General features: G+C 31.5%; 1 protein-coding gene across 50 annotated transcripts in view; it reads right to left on the bottom strand.

The window, feature by feature from the left end:
• Positions 1-20,842, bottom strand: part of LOC130901316 (microtubule-actin cross-linking factor 1) — a 289,073-nt gene that overhangs the window by 61,560 nt on the left and 206,671 nt on the right. For 44 of the 50 annotated variants that reach the window (XR_009060264.1, XM_057812591.1, XM_057812578.1 and 41 more), the window contains one exon: positions 3,782-3,897. The exons of 5 other annotated variants lie outside the window; for them this stretch is intronic. Coding sequence is in view for 44 of the 45 variants with exons in the window: in XM_057812591.1 (XP_057668574.1) it covers positions 3,782-3,897 (116 nt within the window). In the remaining variant the exon portion in view is untranslated. Of the gene's footprint in view, positions 1-3,781; positions 3,898-17,862; positions 18,307-20,842 lie in introns of those variants that run through there. One more of the 50 variants, XM_057812611.1, reaches the window with a different exon arrangement.

The following is a 20,842-nucleotide window of genomic DNA, read 5'->3' as shown; positions in this document are numbered from 1 at the left end:
AAATAAAAAGCTTTCGTTTATTTATTTTTTTATATTTGATATATTTTTGCATATTCTATGATTTGGTTAGAAGGTTCGGAAAGTAATCGCCTTTTGTTTGTTTGTGGAAGAATGGTTGGCAATACTTGGGGCCTGAAATCCATCCATCTTGATCCTACTCATCAGCTGTATGTTGGATGGCCTTGAAAAGGAAAATAAACGTCCTTGATATGATTGCTTAGCAATGCGGATGCATTTAAAACTACTCCCACGCTAGCAATGGGGGCCATCCTAAACGCGAGATGAAAATTGCGATTAGGATGCAATCACAAAAACTCTGCAGAGCAGGGGAATATGGCATTCAGCTATATTAAGATACAGGGATCTAGAAGACGATCTTAGGGTTTGACCGTCGTTCCAGCTTTTACAACTTTAGAATCAAATATAACCTGATAGGCAAGGCAGGGAAGATGACTTTCTTAATTCAAAACTGAAAGCAAGGACAGCTTTTTATAGCGATTGACCCAGAATGCTGAATACTTAATCGATCAAAAGCAAATAAAAAAACATATGAATATTTATTGTAACAACCTACAAGCTTTTGAGGCTGTCGAGGTGGTGGTTATTACCTCCTACAGTGATATAAAACTGTATCGAACGACTTCAAAAACTATGTGAAACTTGTCAACGGTCTTAATATTCAGATTTCAGTGAAAACGAGAGGCAGTCGGGTTAGCGAAAAGTGCTGTAACGAGTAAACTACCGGTTTCCTCAAATCCTGTATCCGATGATGTCATCTGAAGTCTAATGGACAGAAGAGCTGGAGACAGCTTTTTGGAAACCTCCAGCTTGCGACACACTAATGCGGGATAGTATCATCCACCTTGAAAAAAATCAACGAATGCTAATCATCGGGTTGATCATTGGTATACGGCAAAACACCTCAAGTCGAGGAGTATCATGCAAATACTCAATTTTCAACGCACAAAAGAGAGGAGGAAACTCCACGTTTTGATCTAATGTGCTCCCCGTCGGGGTGTTCGAGAAGATATCCTGGGAAGGAGCGCGGGGAACAGATCAAAATAAAGAAGAAAGATATGTATAGACTTATTCTCTTATAACATTCCAGCCCATGAGTTGTAGAGCCCGGGCGCAATAGTTAATTTCAAAATCAAAAAAGGAGGATATGGTTCAATTTTTTTGATCAACATTTTTCTTTATTTATATTTGATTCAGTTAGTAGACGATGATAACTTGTTTTAGATAGAAATCATTTCTTTTTCGGCTATTTTCTCATATTTTAAATTTTTTTTCAACAATTTTTGGAAATATCGTCATTTTTGTGATGAATATCTACCATAATAAAAACGATATAAAACTGGAATAATAGTTACTGCTACTTTGGCCGAATAAGTGGCAAAACATCTAAGAAGATTAACTTTAAAAACAACTACGTACGACTATATTGTCTTGGTTGTTTTTAATGGCTCCAAATGCGTATTAAACTTTTTCTAAATTTTTTGATTTTGACAACAATTTTAATGTTTTTAGAAGAATTAGAAGTCTATTTTTTTCAAGAACTTGAGACCAATTTTTAATTCCTAAATAAAGAAAGTAATATACTCTTTTGATAATTGAAATGCGAAAACTGGTAAGAAAGTATAAATTAGAAACGATTTTAGAAAAATTAAAATCTTAGTTTTAAGAAAGCGCTTAGAGAATATTCAACGGTTGGCGTTAGTCCTAATAGATGTTTTTCCACTCTCCTTCTGCTGGGAAGAATAGGAGGAATATAAAGGTACGATCTAAGGAAATAAACAATACAATTTAGACACTAGGTGATGTCATGAACATAACCTCGAAAAAACGGAAGTTTTTCGTACGCATTGAGGTTAGTTGCTTCTCATTGTTTGAATGAAAATATTTTATCCATTATCATTATGGCTATTAATGATACCTATGTACTTCTGTAGCTATAAAGTGAACTGCGGTAGCGAAAACCATAAACTTTCAAGGGCAGAATGTCCTGCAGGAATTACATTGATTGAAAAAATTTTCTTCCAAGTATATATGGTATCAAAATTCCATGTTCAAAGTTACAAAACTAAAAAAGACCGAGTCAGAATCGTAGACGTTTGCAAATCAGGATCGATTTATGCGTTCAAACAATAGTTTTTGACGACTATTTCATTTTGACAATATTTTTGTTTGCATTATCAGTAAGAAAAAAGCAATAATACGATAAGAAGACGACTTAGAGGGTACTATTTTAGACCCAGTGTGAGTGCAACTGTTGTTTAATTATATATATATATATATATATATATATATATATATATATATATATATATATATATATATACACTCCACAAATATTTTAAAACAATAAATGTTAATAAACTAAGAAATTAACTTGGTCGGTTGTCGAGGTCCTACTATGATATTTTTAAACTTGAGCCATAATAGAAGAAGTTAAAATTAGTTATTATTAATTAAGAAAGATGTTTTTGTGAGACTTCTTATTTCTTTATGTCGACACGAGAAAGTTATCTATAGCTTTACCAGAACAAATATGACACATCAAATATAGTTGGTTTTCGAATTTTAATCATTTGTCAACTAAATGCTTATTTGATTATAAATACAATCAATATTGAGATCTTAGATCGAAAAATATGCAATACGATAATATATGCTGTTTAGAGTTTTAAGATTGTATGACAAAACATATATAAATGCAATGGAAATAAGATTCCCCAGGAAAACAGAGGAATACTGAAAGGAAAACCAGTTAGAAATAAGATATATGAAGCACAATTGAGATCATGTGGAGATGCAGGATGCCGGAACACAAAATACCAAACAAAAATTCGAATCTAAAATATCTAAAATAGCAGGTAAAAATTATATAGAACTATATAGAATTATATAGACCAAGAAAAACATAAATTGAAAATTTGAAAAAAGCAGATGAGACTATGGGAAGGAATAAAAGAAAGAAAATCATGGAGAAAAAGTATGTCAGAACCCCCATTCAAGTACAATAGACACTACACTTAAGGTTATAATCTGCATTAGGATTAAATAAATGACAATATACCGAACTAATGATTCTACAGTTATTTTTTAATGTCGTAATGACGAAAACCTTTAATCGAAAATATATTGACTTCATATCATCTTTCTAAATTCGCTTATAAGCTCCGGTGAAGCTTGCCCACAGCTTGCAAGTACAGCTTAGGGCTGTACAAAACAAATGGTATCCATCAAAGTCATAGGAAACTTGCCATATGATAAGAAGAAATCAGTTTTTTAAAAGAATTTCAAAATTTTGGAAAAAAATTAAGTTTAAGTAAAATTTTGAAAGTTTTGTCGATTGCAGCAAACATTATCTCGAAATTGTTAATATTCATGAAACGAACAGCTATTGAAAAATATATAAATTCAGTGTGCAGGAACGTCATTTTTAAGTTTTGAAATGTGAAAACATAAACTTTCGAAAAAATATTTCCCCTACATTTTCATATAATATCAATTTGATTGTTATTTTCACTATACTTGCCGCAATGTATTTTCGAAAAATTAAAGGTTAAAAAAAATGATTTGGAAATCTAATTTTATCATGTTATAGGACAAAAATTTTTCCAGTAATTAAATAATAAAAAACCTTTTATACGTTACTATTCACAGGATTTTGATGACATTGAAAGCTCTCATAAGTTCTTATTTCAAAAAAACTACTGACTTTATATAATGCATGGTATTTGAAATGAAAATAAAAATGTTTCTTGAAAAAACTTACTGTTTACTGTAATGAGTAGTTGTGGTGAAAGTAGATGTTTGTTCACTGGCACTGCTCATATGGAATTCAGTCCTAAAGGTTCTGAATGGTTGTGGTTGCATTTGTTCCACCAATCTCTGTAAAGACAAAATAAAAAATTAATAATAAAAAAATTGTTTCCAAATTTGTAAAGAACTATTGTGCAAACATTTTACAAGAAAATCATATAAACATTTGTTGTATTTTTATTACTTGTTGATATGAAAAATTTATCTAGGTTTGAAGTGTTTCAACCAGTACTAAAATTATTCAATTTAAGATTTGAACTAATTTTTCTTTATTTCTTTATATAGTATACTCTTATTTGTAGATAAAAGTGAAAAAAAATCCTGTTATGAGAATGGTTTCGTTTCCTTAAGCTATTCATATTCTCGCAATATAGTTTGATCTTTAGAATGTTCTATACCTCTTCTATACTAGTTAGAAACAATGTCGCACTTTTAGGGATGTAATATCTCTTTTACATTCTTTTCTTCACTTTGCTTCGTTGTTTGTTTGTGAATGAATCCAAAATCTCGCGACACACTTTTTTATTTGAATTTTGATATATTTAAACATCTCAAATCCTTTTCAAACTTAAAACACACTCAAAATAGATGTTTTTTGTTTGTTTCTAATATTCTAATTTGATTTTAAAATTCCATTTTAGCAATAATTATTAATTAAAATTACTACGAGAATTAACAAATATAATAATATCAAATTGCATTTGTGACCAAAATCAACTACATTGTGCGTGCAGATCGTCGAATGAGCATCCGGATGATTGTAGAAGCCGATTAAGAAACGGTTAGAAAAATTTTACACGAGGAATTACACTTGACAAAAGCTCTTGAGTCAACGGATCTGCTCAGATTTCCTTAAAAGGTTAAAAAAGTTAGAAAAAGATCTGCTTTGAAAGGGACCCGATTTGAATTGATAGAAGCGGTAAAGCAAAAAACGACAGAGCTCCTAAAGGCATTTCCAGCATTGCTTCGATCAATGGAAAAAACGTATGGAATGGTGTTTGGCGAGGGGAGCGGCGAGAGAGGGGAGTATTCGAATGTAGAATAATTTTTATAATAAAACACTTTTTCGTAATCAGTTTCGTTATTTAATAGTTAGACCTCGTACGAACATCAAAATTTCAAATTTTTGTCATCCGCGGCACTTTTTTCGAATGTACACAAATTTGAGTGAACCCACCTAGCGTCGGTGAGATCGCATCAGCGAGGCCCCTTTTCTTTCGTTCCTAGGACCTCTTCACAGTAAATCTATCTTACACGAAATAATGTATAGTGTGTGCGAAAATGATTACTGATCAAATATTTAAATTCCGCCAATCTAACGGTCACGGTGTTGAAGATAGTTACAACGGCCTCTGAGTTGTACTTAAGGGGGATTTTTAAAAGTTGTGACTTTCTTTTTAGATCTCATAATTGAACAAATTCTGTAGGCATCGTATTAAAAGAGCTTTTGAGGGGTCCATTTACGTGCGAGGCAGTGGGCAAAGACCCACTTCGTCCATGCGTAACTAAATCACCGAATCTCTAGAGTTTGTAATGTAAATTATGATTTTAAAAAATTAATTATTTAAACAATCGAAATATGAAAAACTCAATTTTAAACTATTAGAAAGAGAAATTAAAAAAAATTTTTTGAAATCTTAATTTTCTCTTGACAATAAAATAGCAAAAAAAATTCAAAAATATTGAATCTCGTTATTTGTTTGAAACAATTTTATAAACAAATTACGTACAAAATTCATAATCTATGTTATTTACTGCCATTGTTTAATGTGACAATAGACATAGCTAAATATATTAATAAACTTAATTAATGAACATTTATGGCAGGATCTATAAAGTATACAAAAGGGATCCTCAAAGTGCAAAATTTATAGGCCAATTATTTTTACCTTTCATTCCATTATTATTGATGCCAACGGAGATTAGGAAAAAATTTGATAGTTAGCAATTAAATACCTTTTTGAAAAATAGGAATTAAACTTTTTTCTACGGGGTTCGATTCTTTCAAGTGTAAAGAATATACTAGAATTTTTTTGAATTATTATTTTTTTTAACTCTCTTTTGCGGCGGCGCTCGCAAACCGCAACAACCGCGCTGAACCCTTATGTTCAACGTCAAATTAAAATTATAAATAATGGGTATGGAGTTCCGGAACTTAGGACTGTATTATCGAAAATTTCTTTCTCTTTAAGGAATTTTTTTCGTGCTTGCTTAAATATTAATATTTTTGAATTTATTAACGCAAAACTGAATACAATTTTTTATCTTATTTTTACTTGCATCAAAATCCTTCAAAAACATTTTTCTAGAGGTGATTTCGAATCGAAAGAACTATCGCTCATATTTTTAGAACCTTTATCTCTATTTTTCACGTTTTTGAAATTGTTTACTGAACTACTGAAAAAATTATATTAATTTCTTTTATTGAATAAAACAAATAGAAAATATCGCAGTAAAAGTAAAAAGAGTGCCATCTTCCTCTTATTATAATTTTTTTTTAAATAAATATTAACAAAAAAATGTCGAATCCGGTTTAGCGAATTCCGGGTTAGATAAATTTTTTCCTAACCAGCGAAAATAGTCCACATAAATAATAAATTGTTTTTGCTATATTCATTTACGTTTTTAATCGGACTCTAACAATCTTCATAACACCAAAAAAAAATTGACAACTATGAAAACTAATTGAGTTGCGCTATAGAAACTTTTAAACAGTTTATCATTCAAATTAGTGCGGATTAAGTAAAAAACTATTACTAATAATAGCACAATATAGATAATATGGCAGCATATCAATTAAATAGTGAAGGTTACAGTGTTTGAACTGAAATAACTTGAGAAATCCATTAATAGTATCAACTTTAACACTTTTCTAAACGTTACAGAGACTAAAAATATAAATACCACAACGTTGTTTCCAAATATACTAAAAATGTTTTTTTGATTTGATATTGTTTATTAAAAAATAGATATAAAAATAGAAAGGGATAACACATTCATACATTTAAAAACAATTTTGAAGATTTCCCTAACACTATAATCTAATAATATGCGCGATCAATGAATCTTATTCTATCATAAATTACTATAAATGTCTCAAAACTGAAGGTCTTCCTCAGTAGAAGGTACTTAAGTTACAATTAATACTAACACTAGTATGTAAGATTTCGGACTTTTCTCTTCTTTTACACAAAGCACTCAGGTAACTAACTCCAAAGATTTCGTCCTTTCCAGTCTTCTTTCTTGGTTGGTATTGCCGAGGAGCTGGATTGCTTCGATGTTTGTGTGTTATTAGAGCCAGTGTTCGTAACTCTTGCCAAATTTAGTGATTATATGTCTTATAGTGTCTACCTCCAGATCCCGATTGAGGTCGCTATTTCTAATGTAACAGAGTGTATCAACGATGCTCCTCAGCACTTTATTTTGGTATATCAGGATTGTTTACGTGTTGCTTTCACATCGCCATAGTTCAATCCAGTAAGTCCCTACCGGTTTCAGGATTTGTTTATTTGTAATCTGTAATTTATTAAACATTGACAGATTTTTTCCCGCTAACCAAAACATTTTCTTGTGTCTAATATCTAGTTCTCGTTTATTTTTTATGAGGTTTTCTGGGTAACTTTGCATCTATTGGTAGATAGCTCGTTTTTATTTGTGATTATTCTTGTTTGGCGTTATTTTCTATTTTTTGGGCCAATAATAAGTTTTATCAAGTGATATCTATAGGTTGATTGTCGTTTCATGACTTTGTAAAATATTGTCGAATCTACAAAATTCGAGGTTTTCAAAAAAAGTTCGCATGCGCCAAAAGTCAGCTACGGTTGGTTGTTTAGCGTGAAGCCTATTCTTTTCGAATGCGATTTCTATCGTGTCTGTAGTCTGACCAGTGTATTCTTGTCCTTCGTATGTATAAGGGTTATTTTTTCGTTTTACCGAAACTCCACATGAAACTTGAAACAACCACAACTATTATAATTTCTTGAAAGAAGTGTATGCCAATGACTGATTGACTGATTTAAGCGTTTTCAAGATGTTGCCAAAAAGATGTTGAAGATTATTCACGTTCGTGTCGCCCTTCCATGTTAAAAGTGGATGGAAATATTTAGCTTGATTGGAATCAGGAGTACCACAATAACTGTAGATACAACAGATACCAACTCAGGAACATCCTGATCTACTAACCTTGATGAAAAAACTGCAGAACACTGCTTAAGATTATCCGTTCACCATTTCCAATAGAATGTTATTAAGGAAGGACCGCTTCGTAGTCCCACAAACCATATGCCCAGCAATCCTGCGTGAGTTGCATGCTACCCATGTAGGAATTTCCAAAATGAAACAGATAACTTGGCGTTATATTTATTAGGAAGGAATTGACTGTGATATTGAACACATAGTCAAAAGAAGTGCTGACTGTGCTATGCAAAGAGAGAATCCTTCCAAAATTGTCCTCAATCTCTGGGATGTTCCCAGCGCTTATTGGGAACGAATGCATTTGGATTATGATGGGTAGTTTGAAGGTAACTATTTTCTAATTTTTATTAATGCAAAATCCAAACGGCTGGAGGTGAGGATACTGAACTTCGGCTTCAGGAAAAAATTGAAGGCGATACCTGAAGAAAAACTGACCCCTACTGCGTCTGGAATTTCTCCAGTCAAATCCTACCTAGGAAGAACCAAACTGGATGCTATTTTTCCGCCAAAGGAATCAAAAGCCTAAACGTTCCTTGTCAGTGGGGGAAAGGGTCCAGAAGCGCTTTTACCTTAATAATAAAGAGAATTCGCAATTTGGTATTGTAACTGAGTGCTTGACCTCAAGGTCATCCTCAAAACCCTAATGCTGATAGATCATGGTCCAATTCAGTTGATGTTCCAGCAGCAGCCAGTAATCCAAGAAGAGCAGTCACTGTTTACGACTCAGGAATACAGCACAAGGTACCGTGCGCTATTCCATCCTCGTCAAAAAAGCCCAGGCTACCTCAGAGACTATATCCAATAAAGATTTTTCATTCAACTTCTATATTAGTGGACGAGATCTGTTGTATCCACAGTTATTGTGGCACTCTAATTATTCTAATCAAGCTCGTCAAACAATAATTCATTTAAAATTTTCTCGCGGTTTCTTTGGTGCAATATTTTTTCACCACAAGCCTCTACGAATCATAGTTTCCAAGATACAGAATTCTTATCTGGTACAATCAAATCCACAGCTTAGGAACAATTATTTCATAATAATCTAGATAATGAATTTGAATATATGACAAGTACACAGACTAGTTAAAAAAATATTAGAAGTTAATCATGTTTTTTCTCTTTTACGTGTTACGTGATTATATCAAAAGATTTATACTCGTACTTTCAAACGCAAAGCAATTTTATCATCGCTTATTTTACATGATTAAATTATAAAAAAAGAGTTTCCTGGAAAAAATATTACTAACAAAATCTTAGGTGGTGATGATGATAACATAATACATACTTTCATGAATGATTAATAATTACAGTTAAATGTGTAGGTATATCTTGAATGTAGTATTATCAAAATCGAATAATTGTGTTGTAGTTAAGGTCGACACTTGACATCATTTGAAAATTAGTGGAATTTCACATAAAGCTAAAATCCATAACGAACAATTGAATTATTGTTTCGAATGTATTCAATATTGTTATCAAAATTAACACAAAATGAATTTATTTTTATTTAGAAAGTGTGAATGACTCACAAAATCATATATACACAATTCCTATAAGAAATTAGTGTATACCGATTAATAGACGGCTGATATTAGTTTCAATGTATTTCCAATTATTAAGAAATGGATACCTTATAACATATGAAACCAAGTAAAACATTTTCTAACACGATTATTAACAATAGATAAGTCATTCATCTATCAATATGATGTAGAGACCCAAATGCAGAGTAAAGACTGGAAACATTCACATTACCCCCCAACGTAACTGTATTTTGGTATACGGTAGGTGTAATTTTAGTAAATTACCTACCAAATAATGCCACAATCACATGTGCTTGTTATGCCATTTTAACTCTCAAATTACGTGAGGCGATAAAAGAAAAATGCCCGTGGAAATTGCATAAACGAATTCCCTTTCACCAGGATAATGCACCTAGGACCGCCAATGCAAAAGCCATACTAGCTCAGGCAGGCATCGAGTTAGTTGAACTTCTGTAATATTCTCCAAATTTGACTCCCAGATCAATAATAATTCTTTTAAGATGTATTAGAAATACTGGTGCATCTTTAAGAAGAATATGTTAACATTAATGCACACTATATTGAAAAATAAGAATGATTCCTTGCTTTTTATATATATATATATATATATATATATATATATATATATACAGGTTACGTTTCCATGGTTTTAATCATAACGTTCAACAATCTCTTTGAGACCTTGGTAAAGCAATTCTTTGGGCTTAGAAGCAAATAATTACCATGGATCTGAATAAATAATAATCTGACGATGCAAGGTCCGAATTAAATGATGAACGTTGTTGAAACTCAATACTACCAAGTTCTTTGATCTTATTCCGCGTAACTTTCGAGGTATGTGATTTGGCATGATGTTCATGTAACGGAGACTACAGCTGTCCACTATATATCTCGGCATTGATAGCTCAACCATCTGGAATGATTTCGATATACACTAAATCTTTATAATTCCACCTGATACACAAAAAGACTTTCTGGTATTTACCATTTATCTAACCCCTGTTTTTCTATATTCGGGTTGTTTTGATAATCCAAGTAACAATGCGACTAATAAAACGATCATCTTTGGGAATGACAAAGAAGATCCAAAATAGTCCGATAATCGGCGAGTTATGGTAGGTTGGAGTTGTACTATTTCACTTGCAACCTCAATATTCCACACCCAGAGCGTCACCGATCTATAAGCGTCAAATCTCCAATATTAAAATGATTAAATCAACTCTGTGACGTTCGCTCATTAACTGTGTCATCCCCTTTAATTTTCCACACTTTCTGTCACGGTTGTTTCAAACTTTTGTTTCCAATAATTTAACAAAACACTCCATATTATTTATTATGAAAATGTACTGCATCGTCAATAAACAAATAAGAGAATGATTAAAAGAATGTAAAGCAATTTTACTCTAAAATTAGAGATTAATCTCAAGTCATGAAATGTTTAAATTAAGGGATAGGAATCTTCACATATTATGATATTTTATTTAAAAAGAAAATGTTATATAGTGAAATTTATTTTGTGAAGTCAATTTATCTTATCCAAATATATTTAATGTGATTCACTTTGTATTATTTATTTTTATATTTAAGTGCACCTTTATCATCTCATAGTTTTTAATGTTGTTTTATATGTTTATTATATTGATGACTCCTTAATCTACTTTCTGAATACTGATATGTCTGTCCTATCGAAACAGCATCACAATCAATACAAGTAAGGTCATATGTAATATTATTATATTTTTGAGTTTTCAATGTATAGTACATATACATTAATTACGACATAAAATTGGAAATAACTTTGGTAAAATTATTTTGATTTGGGATAATAACATAACACTGATAATAATTAAAACGAGAAGTGAGACAGTTCCTTATCTTATCACAGAATAAATTTAATCTTCAAGATATCTGAAATTTACATAATGATATCAGACCCAATGGATCCAATAATACCATATTATCCAACTAATACATAATTTAAATATGTTTTGTATAGTGCTATAATAATATAATCGATTTGTAGCTATAAGAAGCTCACGCAAGGCATGGAAAAATTAAAAAAGATTTAGTCTAATCAATTAGATTTGGTTATTACATCTTTATGTGAAAATAATGATTCTGTTATTTATTTGTCATTAATAATCAATTGAAGTTATTAACATTCAAAAAAGTGATAAGTTGTGTTTTCACCTTGAAAATAGAAATTGGGTTACCATAGAAACAATTTTTTTAATTTAACGTTCTTTCCGTTCCGTACGAGTTTGTCATACTAATAGATTATCGAAATTTCAGTTTTTGAAAAGGCTTTATGTGTAAAGGGTAAGAGGTCTGAGAGTAGAGCTCACATGATTTTTCTACGTGGAAATGCCTAATCACGACTGGAAAAATAAATTTTATTACTTTACAGATGTACTAGTTTACTTTGTAACTAAATCTAAAATGTGGAAGTCTTAATACTTTGGTCGACTTATTCAAAACTAAGAGGCACCCTAATGGTAAATAACGACGTAGACATCAGTAAATACTCGAAACTCATTGCCTATTTGAAAAATAAACCAGTTGGCTATAGACCCAAAAAATCTAAAATATTTTCCCGTGAAGAAATTAATAAGTTTCTGTTGTAAGCTCCTGACGATCATTATCTCATGCATAAGGTATGACAGCAAAAAATTTCAATGTAAGCTTAGATATTATTTGTAACATCTTTCAGGTTGCTTTAATATTCGGAATCGCAGGTATTATATAAAATGAAGTGTAACGATATTAATAATGTTTTAATTATCACAGTACCTGATAGAAAAACTCAACGTCGATTTACTGTTATTGTCTGACAATAGCTTAAACTTGGTAAACATTGATAAAAAAAAATATAAAAACCACCGACCCACAATATTTGATTAATCACGGTGGGTGGAAATCCAACACAGGCGGAGGGTTACATAGACGACTCGATAAAAAACAAAATGGAACAACTAGTTCGACTTCAAGCAACATTGTAAATATTCACGATCCTACCAGCAATCCAATAAGTACTAATACAACTATAGACGATGTTAATTCTTTGAACTCGTTAAATGTTGCCAGATCGAGTACCAATAGTAACTTCTTCTTCACTTCAAATTAATGATGCTCAAAGTTGTACTTTTAATATTACTATTACAAAATAAAAATTGATAAAAGTTTTGTCGAATTTTTTTAAGTCTACGGACGCAGAAAAATTTTTGTATAAAACTCGTGAGTAAAGTAACTTTTTTTCACTCTTAGGAATTGCCAAACCGTGCTACTCGTGAAAAAAGTATTACTTTACTCACTTAAAGTGAGTAAATAACTATTATAGAGCTGTGTAACGAATTTTGGTCGCTGATATTTTAATTATTAGGTGGCTTTTTATTATAAAAAGTGGTCATTAGTTGGTCAAAATATCACTGGTGTTTAGAATAGGACCAATATTAATAGTACATAAATATTTTTTGTGGTTCTGTGGTATCTATAAATAAAAATCTTTCATTATTATTCAAACATATTTAGAAATTCTTTTATGGTGAGATCAAAACTGTGTTTATTTCCAACCAACGCAGTCACCTTCTAAACATACAATTAAATCAGTAAAATTAGTTGAAGTCATCTTTTTAATTGCTTCATTTCGAATTCGCTAACCATTTGAGTAAAGATTAATATAGTACATAATATTTTGTATTCTGTTTTAAAATAATGTGGTAAAAGTGTAATAAAAATGAAGTAGCGATTACTATTGAAGGTCGAATTATTATAACCTTGATAAAAGGCTCAAAGGACAAATTTATTGTATACACATTTAAATAAGATAAATCGCTGTAAACACTAGCTTCGTTCGCGGTAGATAATTTGGACACATTCCGATTGTATTCTGAATATTTCTTTGGACGTGTCAAATGCGCAAGCTTTGTTCAAAATATGTTCGGAACATACATTCCTCCACGAACGATTTATGTACATCTAAAATTATAATTTGAATTCAAAACTAGCTAGGAGAATACAATGTATATAATTAACTGACCGAAGGTTTAATCTTGATATTGGTAAGTATCTATAAAGTCAACTACTACGTTTTTTAAGCACAATTTCGTAGAAAACGAGATAGAGGTTATTTCATAGTAAATATCACAAAAAGGATGAATATAAATTCGCCAGATTTAAAATCGTTAACCATTTAAGATGATACATCGAACGTATTCAGAACACGTTCGGAATTAAAAATCTGTGCTCCACGAACACAAGTTTTTAAATCATAAACATGTTTTATTAGCACCGCGAGCGCACTAAATGTACCCAAAATTTGTTTGTGACACGTGTTAATATAAAAAAAATCAAAACAATTTAGCTACATAAATGTATAAAAGGATCTAAGATCTAAGAAACTAAATAAATTTAAAAAACAAGTTTTAACGTAATGCTTCATAAAGATAGTTTATTTCTTTTGTTTTCTTTAAAATTGTTTTGTTTCGTAGATTGGTGTTATTGGTATTTTACCATCGATTTTAACAAGTTTCTGGAGGAATTCATTATCAGATAGCTTGCGAATATAAATCGGAAACATACTAGCTAGGCTTCAATGTCATTTCCATAAGTATTTCACATTAAATAATTCAGAATCCTTTTTTCATGAAAGAAACAATTTAAGTAATCACATTCCTTCCAATCATTTTTTTAACGATACATAGTAATAAGCACGTACAGTTTAACGTAGTGTAAAGATCATTATTAGGCACTGCTGCGTTATTAGATTTTATCACGGATTACTTTATTTGATGTTTTGGTAGAATAAAGTCAAGGAGAAATAGTGGTGGCAAGTAAAAACAAAGCTGTTACTTTTTCACAGTTAATGAAAATCACATGTAGAAATGTTAATGGGATTTAACTTGACGGGTTTAACTTAATTCTGTTACATGAGTCTTTCAATAATGGCCTTTCATCTTCAGGTCAATATCAAAACGGCTTATTAGGTAATGTTATTTTGGAAATCATCTTACTGTGACTATAGTCATGTAAAAATAGTGATTGCAAGTAAAAACAGAACTGTTTTTTTTTTCACAGTTGGAACTGTTACTTGAACTTAAACGGGTCTAACTTTATTCGGTTATATAAGCTTTGAAAACAATAATTGCACTCATGAATAAAGATCTTCAATCAAGTCAATATAAATAGAAAACGGCTTATTCGTAATGCAGTTTTTGAAATCATGTTTTACTATGACAGAAAATGTAAGTGAAGAAAAATATGCAAGGACTTTAACCGTCAATCCCACTTTCAAATGCTCTTATGACTATTTGTGAGTCATTAATTGCTGAATGTTATTTTGAAGAGAAAAATGAAGTTACGCATGCTAAGGTACGTCAAAATGACGGTCGTGGGGCAACAAAGCAACTTTGTCGTATGTACTCGTGTTAACTTTTCTTGGTTTTTCGGTAGTTCCGTTGTTTTGTATTATTTTTTTTTTATTTTAAGGTGTTAAGAGGATTTTGTAGATAGTTTTGAGATCTGTTTTAGGTAAACAGAGTATTTTTGCAGTTATTTTAGCCAGTCAGCAAGTAAGCTTTAAAGCAATTCACAAAATGTAGAATACTTGGTTTTTTTAGAAAACAATTTCCACTGTTGCGTTCGAATTTATCAAACATGAGTTTAAGGTTGCAAAATGATAACCCAGTGGCAGCTGAAAGGTACAAGGACAAACTTTAAATGGAGTTAACCCCTTTCTATTAGACAAAAAGTGCTTTAGTGTTTCAGACTATATTTACTCCATACCTATAATAAGTGCAACATAAAGGCATGTTTCCGAGGGGAAATACGCTATAAGAAGCCATTTCGGAATAAAACTGGAAATGATAAGGTCTAAAATTCAACAAATGATTTCACAGACCACACAGAAACTTACGGCAAAAGTGTTTATCTCGTGGCTGCTATTTTTAAATGGATATTGACAATTCGTTAGATTGCTCAATTAGAAGGTGTGAAAGAGATATTTGGACTTCTGAGAACAACCAAATCTTCATCATCAAAAAATAAAAATTGGAATGGTGTTAGATCCGTATAAACACTAAAGTTCGATTCAAGAGAAAAGTACGGCTCTTGAAGAAAATGATGGAAGCCCTAGGAACGAAAAAGTAGTTAAAGACTGGCAACCTTGACAGAAAAGGCAACTCTCTTTTATAGCGACTGAAGGTCTGCATTACCCTCACATAATAGCTAAATTTCAAAAATATTTTTGTTGTGAAGCTTGTAAAAAGCTTTTTTCTAATTCTGGCATATTCGAAACTGAAAGAAGAAATTAACTGAGTGGTAACATCTACCCATGATGTAAAGACTACAAGGTGTGTTCTTCCCGAGGGCTCGATTTTCGACTCGTTCTGCGCATCTCTTTAAGAGCTGCTTCCCAGCTTGTGCGCTATAGCACACCTTGTAGTCTTTACATCATGCATCTACCACAAAAATTTTGATGTTCCTATATCAAAATAGTACAAGGAAGAACCACATAACAGAACCTTAGGAATATAAAATTATTTTCATTTGAAATTGTGAATGTTATTATTTTGCGTTATACATTTGAGGTATTGATAAATGTTGAAATTTATCATAAAACCAGCTCCTTTATTTAATCACGTGTTTTTGGCTAGGAACTAGTAGTGAAAATCCCAATTGAGATTTGTTAAGAAATCACATTAATAGTTAAAACTGAGAATTGAAAGTAACAGTGAAACCCACCACTAGAATAAAAAGCTTCGTTTTATTAAATAATTTTCTTTTTTGAATATGATTTATTAATAACTATCAGACGTTTTAAATTCTAGGGTGGAATAAAATGTACGAAATTATTATGGCAAAAGTTTTCTCAGGATTTCATTATGCAGAAATGAAAAATAGCGTGATAGTAAGTTGTTAATATCAAAAAGTTTCTATCTCAAAATATATTTTATAGTTTTGATAATAAATATCGCTTGCAGCGACAGTTTGGATTGAAAATTCATACTTCGAACGCTAAAATCTACAAAATAAATAAATGGGTTGCGATTAATAGTGAAAATTAACTGAAAATTAGAAAGAGTAAATTCAAAGCCTCAAATAACCAATTAAAAATAATTGTACATATCAGTTCAAATCATAAACTTGTAAAATAAAATATTACTAGTTCCTTAAATTTCACTTTTTTTTATCTAAGTACTCTTAAGTTTGCAACGAATGCACAGATTATAGATTAAACTCAGATGTGGTGACTGCAATAACACAGACCAATGTAGATAAATCAATAGGCATGAATATTTCCCAAGTGAGCCTTTTGCAGAAAACTACAGTCCTTTTTCTGTTTATCAAAACCAAATATTAGTTATATTCATCCTCTTCGTTCGATAAGGTCATTGCTTGATTTGAATACCAAAACACACACAAAACAAAAGTGCTTTCCATGAAAGAAAATGGAGTTAAATAGACAAAACTTAGAGCTGGAGATGTAACAAGAAGAGAATATTGCACTGAAAATGTGAAACCAAAGCGTTAGAGAATAAACTTCCTTAAAAAAAGGAAGTTCACAAACCAAGAACAGTTAAAATAAAAGACCTTAGCTTCGGAATAGTTTACTTGATTGGTAACAAAAAAATTCATGCAGGATATGGGGCACATGTTAAGTATAAAACTATAATGCAGAGTAAAGAAGCCACTATATTAAGAGAGTCTACATGACTGGAGTAATACCAGTAGTGCCATACGCGGTAGAAATTGTTAGGCTAACAAACATGGACGAAGAACAACTAAGGATATATGAAAGAAAACTAATAAAGAAAATTCATAGGATATTGAAAGTAGGAAATAAGGACTAACTAACTAAGAAATTGATAATTTATTAGAAAATGGAATCGAATCAAAAAGGTTACGGTACGGAATTAAAAAAATAGAAAAAGCTAGCCGATGCGGGAAAATATAGAATGGAAACCGGACAAGAAAAATTTTCCGAGAGACTAAGAAGTAGAGGGAAAGATGGAATTAGACAAAAAGCAATGAAAACATGTAACAAATTGTGAATAACTAAGGATGGAAAGTAAAGGGTTATAAGAGATCTATATGAAATACGTAGCGTATAGGGTTTTATTTAATTTGGGTGCAAGGATTCAAATTAAATAATTGAAATGATAGGAATGATATTGGTTTATAATACTTCCGAAAAATTTCGTTTTAATATATTCTGTTTTACATAGAAGCACGTTTTTTTCTCGATCTGTATATATCGACCGTAGCTTTATGAAATGTTAAGAAAAATTGAATAACCTACCCAAGGCACGTTCCGCAACTCATGATTGAAATCATAAGGATCCGACATTATAGGTACAAAACTAAACTTTCACTAAATTACCAAATTATTTAAAAACAATTAAGTCAAAATCCCACCCTTCTATCAGCTGATTGTTTTACAACTCCGGCAAATAAAACGAAATCAATATTCAAATGTTTTGAAAACAAATCGTAACGTCACAATAGAACAATGCGAAAATTTAACAAGTTAAAAAAGTTCAACAATTTTTTTACGAAAATTTAAAACATATGTCAAGAAGCCGTATCCCGGCTAAAGTGACGTAAAGGAAATACATGTAACTAACCGGCACGGCGTGCTACGATCGACTGACTGAATGCGGTGGAAACTGAGGTAGCAAGCGCATTGGAGAGTAGAAAGAGAAGGATGGTAGATGCGTGTCGTAAGCGAATATCGACGGACATAAAAATGAGAGGATTTCCTAACCTTCGTATTCTTACTGATTGTTGACTATTATATTTTTAGATTTGATGCTATATTTTCGAGAAAATAATTAGAATCTTTGTGTACATTAAATATAAATCTGTTTTACGAGGGAGAATCGTTAAGTTATATTTTTTCAAATATTTCGCAGTTCAAGTAAGAATAACATAACTAGAAGTCAACTATATCTTTCATTTTGATGGTTGATCCGAATCTTAATAATAAAAATTGGAATAAAATACTACAAAGTAAAAAGTTAACGGGTCTTTTTTCGATAATTGTATGACGCAAGTGCATTAATAACTCGGAGTAATGTGTGTTCACGGTTGTATTTGACAGCTCGCAGTCCTAAAATATTGTAGCCCTAACTTTTTTGGTGTTTTTCGTAACTTTTGCCTTCTTTAGCACGGGCTCACAATTTCGATGCTACTCTCTTGGATGTCGAATCATATTTAAATGCTTAGACCTTTAGAACACTTGTTTTAGAAATGCCGATCTGTGCTGCAATTTCTTTTGTTTATAGGCGCGGTCATTTAGAACAATTTCTTCCACTAATTTACAGATTTATGGAGTAGTCATCATAACAGGACTCCCCGCACGTGAGTCACAATTCACCGTATGAACTTTAATTCTGTTTGGGATTCGTGTTGGTGTTAATTCTTCTTTTAGTCACTGACGCTTGCATAAACACAAACTGTATACCCTCGATCTGCACCGAACATTTCTTTCAAATTTTTTTTAGTATTGTAACAAAAAAAATGACACAAAGTAATTATTTTTTCACTTGGTATCCTTTATATACTTTTGTTAAACTTCCTGATTTACATTATCTACGACTTCTGATTACATATTTTAAAAGGATGTTGGCTTTGTTATCTCTATTCATATTAATGTGAATATCAATATTCTCTTCAATATATATTAGAAGGAATACGAGGTTTGGCTATTAAATAACGACAGTGGTTACGAAAAAGGGTTCTTTGGTGAGTGCCTTTAGGAGCTCTGCCGTTTTTTGCTTTACCGCTTCTATCGACTCAAATCGGGTCCTTTTCAAAGCAGATCTTTTTCTAACCTTTCAAGGGAATCTGTGCAGACCCGTTGACGCAAGAGCTTTTGGTCAGGAGTCAGAATTTTTGGCACCAACTTCGCACATACTTTTGTCTTGTGTAATTCCTCGTGTAAAATTTTTCTATCCGTTTCTTTATGGGCGTCTACAGCCTCGGCAATCATCCGGATGCTCACGCACAATTTGTTTGATTTTGGTCATTATTTCCGGAGTTGAAACAGTCACAGTGCGACGTAGGCACTGGTCATCTTCAGTGCTTTCTCGGCCCTCACTAAAGCGCTTACACCACTCAAAAACACGCGTACAAGGTAGAGAATTGTCCCCATAGGCCTTTTCAACAATTTATACCACTCAGTCGGAGTTTTTTTTCAATTTAATGAGAAATTTGAGATTGCTCCTGTTTTTCGTCACACATGGTTTTCAGCATGAGAAAAAACACGTTCGTTTCAAACTGCTACTGTACAAATACTATAATAGTTACGGAAACGTGTTTTGGGACGTGCATAGACAAGATATCTAGATACCCAAAGCACTACTCGTTTTTTACCCCACCTCTCTAGGGCGCCCTCCAGGCGCAGTCTCGTTATTTAATAACCAGACCTCGTATATAAAAGATAAAATTTTGAATAAATCGGTATCATTTGTATATTTTTGAGCGACAAAAATTTTGAAATATGGCGAAGGTGGAAACATTCACCAAAATTTGAATTTTCACTCATTTTCATTCACACATTAAAAGTAATAACATAACTGGCTATCTCAGGCAGGTTTTTCAATACCTAGTTATAGTTCCGGTTCCGTCCGGGAGCAGAGTTGTTGGGGGTATCGGGTTATATTTCTGATTAGAAGGGTGAAATATTTTTAACTCCGCACACTCAAGGTGGTTTCTTTTGGCCTGTAAGCCTCTAGAATCTAACCCAACCAAAACGCACAATTATAAAAAAATTTATGTTTTCTCCTCAATATTATACGATTCTAATTATACTGGTTATCATCCTCAGGCTTCTGTAATCTCGAAACCGTTACAAATTATATGAAATACATTTATCTACCTGTAATATATACATAAAATCGAAAACAAACTACGTAACGATTTAGTTGTCCTAGAATGCAAGGTTTCATATTGTAACTCATTAAATTTCTAATTATTTATAACTAGATTGTCCATCATATAAGTGAATAAACGTAATCTAGATTAACTATACATTTCACTTTTTCAACTTAATTATCAAGATAAAGAATCATAATCAATAATTATCACAATACAAACAAATAACTAGAGATAATGTAATCCGCTAAATAAAATTATGAAATAAGTGTATTCATTATATCTATAAAAAAATTTGAATTTTAGATCACATGTATCTAGTATCAATGTATATATTTTTTCAAGAATGATGTGATAGAAAATTAATTTTATTGTATCTACTGAAGAAATCAGCTCAGATACAA

This window comes from Diorhabda carinulata, chromosome X (assembly GCF_026250575.1).
Source record: "Diorhabda carinulata isolate Delta chromosome X, icDioCari1.1, whole genome shotgun sequence".
NCBI classification, from domain to species: Eukaryota; Metazoa; Arthropoda; class Insecta; order Coleoptera; family Chrysomelidae; genus Diorhabda; species Diorhabda carinulata.
The sequence above is the reverse complement of the archived record's forward strand: the minus strand, read 5'-3'. Positions and strand labels throughout refer to the sequence as shown.